Raw genomic sequence first — 12,500 nt, 5'->3', positions numbered from 1 at the left:
CTAACTCGATTCTCTCTCTCTCTCCCTCTCTCTCTAAACCCCTCACTGGAATCGTTTATCTTTTGCAATGCTCTCTCTTTTCTGACCTTTATCTTGTTGCGTATATGTTAATGTCTCTTGCCCTATCTCTCCTTCAATCTCACTCTCTCTCTCTCTCACCATCACTCTTTCTATCTTTCTCTCTCAATCTCTCTCTCTCTCTCTCTCTCCAGCTCCATTTTCCCCTCCCGGCACGGAGAGTGTGGTGAAGTTTGATCCGTATGGTGATGGTATGGGTCGCTACAATATCTACAATTATCAGCGCTTGCCAGGCAGCGACCGCTATAGCTACATACAGGTGGGTGAGTGGGACGTGAGACACAAACCAGACCACGAAAATAGAAACACATTTTTATTTTTTATTGTTTATTTATTATGGATTTCCTTACAGGTGGCACTGTTTAAGTTTTAGCAGTTGATTTATTCAAGATTATTTTTATTCGGCCTGAGGGAAGTCTGTCCTGGACATACACATAGCTAACACAACACACAACATATGACGCCTATTTTTTGTTACAAAAAATATGTAATTTATGCCACCCATTCACAATTGTTTTTCATGCATTTCTAAGTATTACTTAACTGTACGTGTACCTGCAGGTGGGCGAGTGGGCGGAGACACTGTCCCTGAACGACGCCATGATCGGCTGGCCCCGCAGCGGCGTGGTGCCCACGTCCCAGTGCAGCGACCCCTGCGCCCGCAACGAGATGAAGAAGATGCAGGCGGGCGAGTACTGCTGCTGGATCTGCACCCCCTGCGAGGCCCACGAGTATCTGCCGGACGAGTTCACCTGCTCCCCCTGCCCGCCGGGCCAGTGGCCCACCGAGGACCTGAGCGGCTGCTTCGACCTGCCCGAGGACTACATCATGTGGGAGGACGCCTGGGCCATCGGGCCCATCACCATCGCCTGCCTGGGCTTCATCTGCACGCTGATGGTGTTTGGGGTGTTTGTGCGGCACAACGACACGCCGCTGGTGAAGGCGTCGGGCCGCGAGCTGTGCTACATCCTTCTGCTGGGCGTGTTCATGTCGTACACCATGACGTTCGTGTTCATCGCTAAACCCTCGCCGGCCATATGCACGCTGCGGCGTTTGGGCCTGGGCACGTCGTTCGCCGTCTGCTACTCGGCGCTGCTCACCAAGACCAACCGCATCTCGCGCATCTTCAACGGCGTGAAGGACGGCGCCGGGGCCCAGCGGCCGCGCTTCATCAGCCCCAGCTCGCAGGTCTTCATCTGCCTGTCGCTCATCTCCGTGCAGCTGCTGCTGGTGTCCGTCTGGATGCTGCTGGAGGTGCCCGGCACGCGCCGCTTCACGCTGCCCGAGCGCCGGCAGATGGTCATCCTCAAGTGCAACGTGCGCGACTCCAGCATGCTGCTGTCGCTCTCCTACGACGTGCTGCTGGTGGTGCTGTGCACCGTCTACGCCTTCAAGACGCGCAAGTGCCCCGAGAACTTCAACGAGGCCAAGTTCATCGGCTTCACCATGTACACCACCTGCATCATCTGGCTGGCCTTCCTGCCCATCTTCTACGTCACCTCCAGCGACTACCGGGTGGGTAACGACAAGGAAGCACACAGGGGTGGGGGGGAGACAAAGGGGCCGGTTGTCCAGGGTCAAGGGAGAGAGGGCAGGGGCCCAGAATCGGTTGGGTTAAGACAGGGAAGCACACACTGTAAAAATGACAACTTGACATTGTTCAGCTTACTGGGGTTTTTGAGTCCACCAACCATGAAATTGCCAGTGCCATCTTCCATTTTCTACAGACAGGGAAGAAGGAAGCGAAGGACAACACTTTTCAGATTTTGTCTTTAGTTTATTCGCCCACGAATGTTTTGGGGCAGGGCTCTTCTTTAGATAACTTTGTCCTGGGCCCTTTCAAAACCCGTCATCGGCCCAGGGCCCTAGTAGTTTGAAGAGTCATATATGGAGGGTCTATGACATACAATATGTGTACAGTAATCTGGGTGTTATGTGTGTGTGTTTTTTAATCACCACCATAAGTCAACACCACATCTACAGTAATTGTACTCGTTTCAGTTTAATTGCCTTTACTTTACGCCCAATTGTTCTGAAAACATAGATTTGCGTGTGCTTCTACCAAGTGCCCGGAGCAGAAAAAGCCATTCAGCTGCAGACACACAGGCAAACAATGCCTCCAGACACTGGTGTTTTACTTTAATCAATACGTTTTGCATCAGGTATCAAGGCATCCATATGGCATACTGTCTGAAGGTACTGTACATAAAGTAGGACAGGAGAAGGCATCAGCAAAGGAATGCATATCTTAAAGCAGACATTTCAGACAAATAAAAGTAGACATAGGCATGTGTACCTTAAAGGGACAGTTTGGTCAATTTCAACATGCAGTTGTATTGCTCAAGCTACCCTTGACTTGTCAGTACCTGGTGATGCCACATTTTTCGGCACAGCCCTTTCCGAGATATGAGCAATTCTAATGGGGGCAGCGTTTGTTTACATTTTTTAAAAATGAAACACAGGCCAACTCCAAATATTTTCCCAAAAGGTACTGCTGTTTGCTAGTTGCCTGCTTATGTTTTATAACCTTTTGGATGTTTTTGGGAATAAATAAAAATGTTTTTTTGAAATGTAAACAAAGAGCTGCCCCCATTACAATGACCAGGATCTCGGAAAAGGCTGAAGAAGAAGAAAAAAAAATCTCAGGCACTGACAAGTCCAGGGTAGTGTGAGCATTACAACTGCATGTTGAAATTGACCAAACTGTCCCTTTAAACGAAAGAAAAGCCCACCTGGGAAACTCCAACTCCACTTGTCATTGTGACACAGCACAGCACGTTAGATCAAAGAAAGCTCCCGCACACTTTTTCACATTTGCATGGTTTAATGCAACGTTTCGGTCTACTGACCTTCTTCAAGGAATTGCTTGAAGAAGGTCAGTAGACCGAAACGTTGCATTAAACCATGCAAATGTGAACAGTGTGCGGGAGCTTTCTTTGATCTAACGTTGGTGACTTTGGGGTTCCACTCCTACGCACCTGACCAAGGAGGTGTGCAAGAAAATCTTCACTTACTAAGACACAGCAGAGCACACAAGTGTTTCACACTTGAGTGAAGGTGGCCCCCCCTCCGACCCAAAATGCTGAAATAACACTGCAATTGTTTGTGCTACGTTTTTGCCGGATTGTGCGTAAAAATGTTCGTTGGTGCTATTTGTGCTGTGAAAATTAACGCTTCAATCGCTTGTTTTGTAAAGTTACTGCCATTTCATTTTATTATTATGCTATTATCATGCGATTATTTTATTAAAAGCACAAACATTTTTTTTACAGCACAATCCGGCACAAACATAGCACAAACAATCTGCAGGGTAATTTCAGCATTTTGGGTCGGAGGAGGGGCCAGCTTCACACAGGTAGTGTTCACTGCACACTGCACACAACGGAATGCATTTTATGCCTCACCCATGCAAGGGGACAGCCCCCAATGGCGCCCCGAGGGAGTAGTGCGGCGGGATAGTACCATGCTCAGGATACATCAGTCATGGAGGATGATGGGGGAGAGCACTGGTTAATTACTCCCCCACCAACCTGGCGGGTCGAGAGTCGAACCGCTAACCTTTGGGATACAAGTCTGGCGCCCTAACCGCTGACCCGACTGCCCATGTGCACCTTAACACCTGTGAATAGAGTTATATTGATATGTATCAACAAGCATACAGCAGAGGAGATTCTTTCTATATTTTAATTTGACGACAGAGGTTATTTCTGCATACCATTTCGTGCTTGATTGTATGAGCGAAGGATCCAATGACACTGACAGTCCAAAGCAAGATATTCATAGGGTCTTCTGAATGGCACAATGGTGCTGTTCAGTGATAACGATTTCAGTAATCACCGTACCTTGTTAAAACACATTTTGAGTGACCAAGCTTAGACGGAAAGTGGTCCAGAAGTGTCATTGTTCAGGGCATCACCCTGACAGAACATGGCAATCTGCGGCAATCGCGTCTGGCACAAAATGGCAGCAGTTACGCTGTTCTGCACTTTTACAAGGCCATGATAGTGCATCAGACACTTTGCAGCACCAGCGGGTAAAAGGCTGCACTCTAATTTAACAGGAGTCTGTTTGAGACGCTGGTAATGTAATGCTGATGGCGCTAGAAATTGTGAAAGAGGCTTCAAGTGTAATGAATTCAGTCATCAGACAGCTGCTAAAGACCTTGCCACAGAAACAGTGGCAGAGCCTTTTCTTACAGGAAAGGAAGTGAAGAAAAGCGGCAAGAGAGTGGGAGAAAAAGCAAACGATGAGAGAGAGGGGGGGAGCGGGGAGAGCGCAGAACAGCCTTGACCTTGGTACCCCACTCATAGTCATTAGCTGCGACATGAAAGGGGAGGATTGTGCTAATGGCTGGTTTTCACTGGTCCTATGTGTTCTCACAGCCCGATGGCCCCACAGCCCAGCGTTCACACATTTCTAAGGGTTTTCCTGCTTCCACTGAGAAGTCATTCCTCACAGAAAATGCAGCCCTATGTTCTACCACATCTATGCACCCACATTCATGCTCATATTTTCTCAAACCCAGGCCGTATGTTTCCACATTCGCAGGGAATTTTCAAAAACGAGGTGTGTAGCTACAGTTCCTTTGAATGTTTAAGCCTTTTCCTCCCATTTGATGTTTGGAAGCACTTCATAGTGAAATAATTACAATCACAACCATAAAAACACAACATACTGTATGACAATCGACTGAAACAAATAAAAGGGACTGGAACAGAGTCACGAGATGCTGAAGACTTTTTGTTTCATTAAATCAGACCAGCAAAACCAGATAAGTACAAATAGGCCTACGAGTTAGTACAGTAATACAATCACATGTTGCATATAGTGTACAATACTGTATGAATATCAATACCAAAATACATGTATGGAAACATATCACTTTTTTCTATACCAGATAATCACATCTCCTGGTCTTCCATAAAAGGCAGGGGAATGGCAGCAGAGCTCATGTGAGAACCTGCGAATAACAAGCCTGCATCCAGGTAGCCACAGTTGGAGTCGAAGGAGCAGCCGCAGCTGCAGTAGAGTTCAAAGGAAAGAAAAACACAGCTATCGTCTAGTAGCACAGTGATGACTAGCGCCATATGCTCAAGTGTGGACAACACTTCTTAGCCATTTAGTTCTGGAGCGTACAGTTGGTAATAAGGTTATGATGATTACACGTTTGCCGTCTTGCGACACACCGGAATAAAATAATTGTCATGGAGAGAGGGGGAACCTGCTGTGAATGAAACATCATTACAGTGCGAGTGGAGGAGGAGGAGGAGGGGGTGGGCTGCTGACGTGAGAGCTGCGGGGAAGATTTTTTTTGCCCTCCTGTCATTTCCAATGAGAGAATCACTCAGGTTCACAGGCCTATCTGACACAGAGCCCTGTGCCTTGCCAGCCCAGTTCATTAAGGGCCGTGTTGAATCGATCTGCAGGACAGTATATGGGGTTTGGATGGATTGTCTGGAAGAGCTCCTCGGCAGAGCTTTTCTTTCTTTTTCTTTCGCTGGGCCTTTCTGATACACATGACCTCCTTCTGATTCAGTTAGATGTGGAAGAGCAAACATTATTTGGGGGAAAATAAAACAGTATGAACTTACACATCACTGCCAGAAAAAAGAGGGAAGGGAAACTCCCGCAATAATAGGACAGTTAAGAAAAAGGAGAAGAGTAATGAGGGAAAGTAGAAACAACTCTAGCAACTCTTTCAAATACTAACAGCTGAGGTGTGTTTTATTTAATGACTAATCCTTCCTAAGGGATGATTATAGAATCTTGTTCAACAAGAAAGTAGAGCATTTTGCACTGAAACCAGACTCTCCATGGTGTTGCTAAACCTTCTAATCCGTTCTTTATTACAACCATGTTGGAGGCTGACGAAGACTTTCCAGGTGCTAATTTGGTGTGGATGTACAGCGATCCATCTCTGTATTAGATAAGAAGCACTGTTAGCCTCGCATCACTAGCGCTGTTACACTTTAGCATGCTTGTAATGGCCCTCATTTGTCAAACCGATGGAGAAAAGCCACGAATATTCAGCAAAAAAAGAAAGAAAACAGCATGACAATATCAAAACAAACAAAAGGTGTAGTTCAGATTTAAAAAAAAATATAACGCAATTTAATTACGCAAATCGAGCGTTAGCGTTAGTTCTGGCAGACCACGTAGTCAACGCTCCCTTTTGCCTATTGGCTGACGCCGACCTAACCCCTACAGCAGTCCTCTAATCAGCTGCGCTTTAGTTAATCAGCTGCTGCTCGCAATTGGATGCTGGCTTTTGGCGCGCTTTATTTAAACTACCGAATTTGTTTTCCTGTCATTGCTTTTGCTGCTTGTTTTGCACCCACCACCTCCCCTGCTCCACCAGACTTGTCATTGCCAAACAATGTCATACAGTTGTCATTGTTGCTTGCTCTGTTCTAGGGGGTATGTTGCCTTTCCAGCTAAATGGAAGGCACTCCACCTGAGGATGCTGCTGTTCCCTGTCTTGGCTTCCATGGAGCTCATGGAGAAGCCGGGGAGCTTCCTCCGAACAGAGCCATACCGCCAAACACAAATATGCAATCAGAAATAAAGCTTCTGAAATGTATCTCTGTTTCTCGTCTCATTTTTGACTAGAGTGGATCTGACAGAACTAGTGATTATCATTGAGGAACTGTGGCACTATGCTGTTTTCAAAAAATATTGGTAAATTGTGAAGACTATTAAAAAATCACGTCACCAACTTGACTCATCACTCAGCTCACTAAGCTCACTCTCTTCTTTATCTCCACAGGTCCAGACCACGACCATGTGCATCTCTGTCAGCCTGAGCGGGTTCGTGGTCCTGGGCTGCATGTTCGCCCCAAAGGTCCACATCATCATGTTCCAGCCCCAGAAGAACGTCGCCAGCCATCGGCTCAACCTCAACCGCTTCAGCGTGAGTGGCCCCGCCGCCGCCACCGCCACCACATACGCCTCTCATGGTGAGACCTCGATCATTATTGTACCGCTAGTAGTTTAACTGGCTGCGATTGAGTTATAGGGGGGAAATGGAAGGTTAGATTTAGAAGGAGTTTGTCCTCGCAGATTGTGAGACAGTTGTGGCCTAGGTTAGGGAGCTAGTCTGGCTTCAGCATCACTGGCTTCATTGTCACATATGCCACTTTTATCCAAAACAATTTACAGTTATGTATTTTAGGTACAGGGTACAGGCTACTGGTTAAGGTCCCTGGAACAAAGTAGGGTTACGTGCTTTGCCCAAGGCACAGCAGCCATGGATGATGTGGGATTCGATCGCAAGGCTAAAGGTGCCGGCATGCTTACTGCAGGATACGCGAGAGCGTGCACGATTCGTTCATGAACGCGCTAACATGCGTATTTAATGTCAATTTTGTGCACGTTCGACACGTCAGCCAAATGCGTGCGTCAGGTGCAATATCTTCAAACTCGCTGGGGGCGATCGTAAGAAAAACGGCACGGTTCAACATGTGTGCTTCTGATATGAAAACGACAATGGCAGCAACTTTTAAGAGCGTCTCTGAGTTTGTCCGAAATTTCAAACATTTGTGATCATACTTCCTTGTTGCACTTTGAAAAAGGAGCGTGCTCATATAGGAGTAGTAGCAGTATTGTTTCCGTGCCCAGGGAGCCCCTCTTTTTGTTTTTTGTTTTCCTTGCCATTTGTGTTCCCAATTTCCGCATCCCAATGCTGCTCTCTGCCCCCTGGATGATACCGCCAGTACTTTGCGTCTTGGTCAACTGCTATTGAAGCAAGCATGTGCAGTCGGTTGCTCGCGGTGACGTGCGTAATTTACAGCTCGCAGCAAGCATGCCGGCCCTCTAACTCCCTCACCATCGCTGGGATTATGAGTGGGGATCTGTCTATTGACAATATTTACCACACTCTATTATTACAAATAGGCTACTGTACAGGGGAGGAGTAGTATTTCATGCTATCAACCAGGTTGATGGACAAATTGCTGTGAGTGGGCTAACATATCATAGCAAATCTGTAGCTGGATTTCTAGATTTCTAAAGCTGCACAGTCAAAAGGGAAAATACAGCACTAATTCAACACTAAGAGAGTAGGCCTACTCAGGGACCAAATACAATTTAAAGCGATAATTTAACGTTTCTGGAAATACATTCATTTTACAGCTCCCCTGAAGTTACATAATTGAACTTAACTGTTCTTCTTGCCATTCTCTTTTTGTCTGGTGATGTTACTTCGAGTTACAATCTTTTTCAATGGAAATTGCTAGATTGGAGATAGAATTTAGCCTACGTTGCTAGACTCAGAAAACAGCGCCAGGAAGAACAGGAGATAAGAATTAAAGCTCAATAATTTAACTCAAGGGGGAGGTGGGAAATGAGCTTATTTCTAGAAATGCTACAGTATGACTTTAAATTGACTCTGTTGAATTAACCTGCATTTCTGTACTGTGTGCGATTGAAGCCCTGGCCACTAATAAAAACGAATGAAGTGGGTGCTACTAATAGGCTAGCAATGCTGTGACAGGCAATGCAGACGCAAGATTTCCTTATATCACACTCCTCCCCATCACATAGGTGCTTTAGATTCATTGTGCTAATATTATCATCTAAGAGTTTTTGTAAGCCAGGCAGAGCAGAACCACCCTCCAGCAAGGAACAGCAGTGACAAAATGTCTGTACACTAATGAATGGCAGAACATCTTTAGATAGCTGTTTAAGATGACTGGTTCACAAGGAATAAAGATTGAAATAGTCAGCTACATATGAAAAGTTCGAGTCTGGAAAGTGTGCACATAATTAAACTGCATTGACTGTTGTGAGTGTATGTATGGAACAGTGGTGTAGTCTACTTTTTTATGGTGAGTATACTGTATATTTGAGTATTTTTAAGTGGGTATACTGTATATATTTGTGCTATTCAAAACAATGGAGCAATCAATTTTAAGTGGGTATACTGAAATCCCTGAAATGTAAAAGTGGGTATACTCTGTATACCCGCGTTCTACGTAGACTACACCACTGGTATGGAAGGCATGTTTTATTCAGTGATGAAAACTCACTTTTCTCACTCTCACCTTTCGATTAGTATTTTAGCAAAGGTCTTACTGTTCACAAATTGTACTGTGACACAGCTTTAGATCACCAATGAGTCAGACGACTATCGCCCTTGCCTGTCAAATTTTGTAAAATCCGGAATTTACTGAGCACCTATTTACTCATCATCAAGGTGATTCCCTTGGTCTCCTCTGCTATGCAGCTAACCAGATGGGTTCATTTCTTTATGTCACATTTGTATTACAATTTCCACCCGAGCCCCAGATGGAGTCAGTTGTGAGTGACGTGCTGCCATATGCCTCCGGGTAGGTGCTGCCGGGGAGATAGCAGATGTGGGAGGGAGCGCACAATTGAGGAAGGGTGCGGCTGACGCCTCTCGCCTCTTGGTCCTCAATGTGCAGGTGTCAGAGAGAGAGAGAGAGAGAGAGAGAGAGAGAGAGAGAGAGAGAGAGAGAGAGATAGTGAGAGAGAGAGAGATGTGCAAAATACGAATAGAGAGATGGAGAGGGAGAGTGCAAGATCAAAAGATGAGATCTAGAAGTCAGGCAAAGACGGAGAGACAGAGAGAAAGACAGAAGGAGTATGAGATGAGAGGAGAGAGAAATAAATGAGACAGAGCTGCATTGGCAGAGAGAAAGATAGACAGAGAAAAAGAAAAGAGAGAGAGAGAGAGAGAGAGAGAGAGAGAGAGAGAGAGAGAGAGAGAGAGAGAGATGAGATGGGAGTGAAGCTGTGTGAAGTGTAGTGAAGCTGAAGCTTATGTAATCCAGAGGGAGAGAGACTCAGAGAGCCTCACCGTTTGGCACACCGTTCAAGCGCCACTTTCTTCTGGCACCACTGTCACCTGCGCTCGCTTATGTAAGCTCTGAGCAGGAAAACAAGAGGTGCTGAAGAGAGAGAGAGGGGGGAGGTAGGTAGGGGGAGGCAGGGAGAGAGAGAGAGAGAGAGAGGGGGGGGGGAGGCAGGGAGAGAGAGCGGTAGGGGGAGTCAGCGAGAGAGAGAGAAAGTGTGTGGGAGAGAGAACGGGAGACCGAGATGTGAGAAAAGGCAGAAGATGAGTAGGAGGAATGCGATAGGAATGGGTGGGGTGGCTTAGGGATAGGGTGGAGGGGGAGAGAAGAGAGGGAAAACAGTCAGACAGAGAAGGTAGGAGAAAAGGTATGAAGGTGGAATGGAAGGTTTGGGGATACATAGTGTACAGATGGAGGCGAAACAAAAGGTAGAGAAGAAGGTAAAGGAAGAAAGAGGAGGAGAAGAGCGGAGAGGATAGGAAGAAAGAGACAGGAGGAGAGGATGAGTACAGCAGAGGAGAGGAGAGGAGAGGAGAGGTGGAGAGGAGAGTGCAGCGTGGAGGGATGGAGAGGAGAGGAGAGGAGAGGAGAGGAAAGCAGAACAGAGCAGATGAGAGGAGAGGGGAGGAGAGCAAAGGAAAGCAGAGGAGAGGAAAGGATGAATAGTGGAGAGGAGAGAGCAGAGGAGAGAGTAGTGGGCCGTTGTTGTGGTGAGGTTGTAAGGGCTGTATAGTAATAAGCCCAGCTAACTGGTGGGACGCGGCGGCAGCTCCCCTTCCTCTAATGTATAATTCATGGGCACAAAAATGAATCAGGTAAACAGTTTCATCTTTATTTATGTTCCCCCCTTTCGTCAGACGGAGGAGGTGACAGACACTGCAAAAGAGACGGTGGGGGGGGGGGGGTGTTGGGGGGCGTGGGTGAGATCCTAGACAGGTACCCGCTGAGAGAAAGAGACAGAGAGAGAGAGAGCGAGAGAGAAAGAGACAGAGAGAGAGAGAGCGAGAGAGAAAGAGAAAGAGAGGGGAAGGGAACAAGAGGGTGGGATAAGAGAGGGTGGGAAGAAAGAAAGAAGAGAGGGTGAAAGGGAATGCGAGGTTGAGAAGTGTGTGTGTTTGTTTGTGTGTGTGTGTACGTGTGTGTGTGTGTGTGTGTGTGTGTGTGTGTGTGTGTGTGTGTGTGTGTGTGTGTGTGTGTGTGTGTGTGTGTGTGTGTGTGTGTGTGTGTGTGTGTGTGTAAGGGAATGTGCTCTCTTATTCAATCTTCCTTCTGACTCATTTTTAGTCCTGTTGCAGAGACCTGCAAATGATGCTATTCTTTTACCCCCTGCACCCCCCCCCTTTTTATCCCCCTGTTCCGTCTACAGCTTCAGTAAGCGCTCACTACGTCCCGACGGTCTGTAACGGCAGAGAGATTGTGGACTCCACCACCTCCTCTCTGTGATGTGCTCTCTTCTTCCTCTTCCTCCCTTGACTGACTGCTTTTGCAGCGACTGTTAACCAATCAGCACACTTTGTGCTCCACCCATGAACTAGATCCCGCCCACAAGTATGTAGAGAAAAAAAAGAGATGTATTATTATTGTTATTATGATGACGATGATTGATGTTGTTAAATTATTTTTTAGGGGCCTGTACATATATAACTGACATTGTTGTAGAGAAACGAAAGAACAAAAAAAACCTTTCTAGAATGATTTTGGAAACTTTTTCTTTTTTGATAGCTTTGTTATGTATGTATTGTAGGATGTAAATAACCATGAACTCCCATTGTTGTATGGAGTGTTTTTAATTGGACGTAGACACCAGGTTGATGTGCTACGGCTGCAATATTGGACTTACAGTATTTTTCGTTGGTTTCATTTTTTTTCTCTCTGTTTTGTAGAGCTCATTGTAATAATACATGTGAGTATTTCTATGTTGTACATATTTGTATATAATAATATACTATCGAAGATGGTTTGAACAGCACAAACTACTGACAGCATGATATAAGCTGAGAAAAAGAGAGGCCTACCAAGTAAAGGGAGGGTGCTGCTTTTGTTGTTTTTTTCTCTCGTCTGTAGAGGAATGCTGGGGATTAGGGCTAGCTGGCTAAATGTCCGTGTGTATGTCTGTAGACCACTGCTGGGGGTTTTGGGGCTTGTTGGCAAACTGTATGTGTGTAGAGGGCCGGCCATGTTTGAGGAAAGGGAGGGAAAGTAATCTCATTGTCCCCTATTGGCAATGTTCCTACAGTAGGTCTACATTGCGCTTAAAGCTAATTGGCTGCCGTTGGACTCATATTTTGATTAAAATATACAGTATATATTTTGGTCCATGGCCATGTGCATACAATGTGCATTCATGAAATCGAATAATGTTTAATGATAAAATCTACTATCAAATAGGCCTGAATATTCGTGAGAGTAAATGGGCAAAGGACATTTGCAGCATACATCTGACACCACCACTCAATTAAAAAAAATCAGAAGATAAGTTAACTGCAGTGTTGGTAGGGGATACCAATTTATACTCTGAAATTTTACAATTATTTGTTTAATCTGAAGTTTGGTCACATGGCCTTTGTTTTGGCATTGTGAATCAGATAGGAACAATAACAGGAACTCTGC

At 45.8% G+C, this 12,500-nt stretch overlaps 1 protein-coding gene across 1 annotated transcript in view; it reads left to right on the top strand.

Moving 5' to 3' along the window:
* The window catches only part of grm3 (glutamate receptor, metabotropic 3), a 53,416-nt gene extending 42,083 nt beyond the window's left edge, over positions 1-11,333 (top strand). The window contains exons 3-6 of the mRNA XM_063196154.1: positions 213-337; positions 640-1,593; positions 6,845-7,034; positions 11,263-11,333. Of these exons, the coding sequence (XP_063052224.1) occupies positions 213-337; positions 640-1,593; positions 6,845-7,034; positions 11,263-11,333 (1,340 nt within the window). The remainder of the gene's footprint in view (positions 1-212; positions 338-639; positions 1,594-6,844; positions 7,035-11,262) is intronic.
* Positions 11,334-12,500: the final 1,167 nt, after the last annotated feature.

The sequence above is a fragment of the Engraulis encrasicolus genome, chromosome 4, assembly GCF_034702125.1.
Source record: "Engraulis encrasicolus isolate BLACKSEA-1 chromosome 4, IST_EnEncr_1.0, whole genome shotgun sequence".
Taxonomy (NCBI): domain Eukaryota; kingdom Metazoa; phylum Chordata; class Actinopteri; order Clupeiformes; family Engraulidae; genus Engraulis; species Engraulis encrasicolus.
Note: the sequence above shows the minus strand (reverse complement) of the source record. Positions and strands in the feature narration are given on the sequence as shown.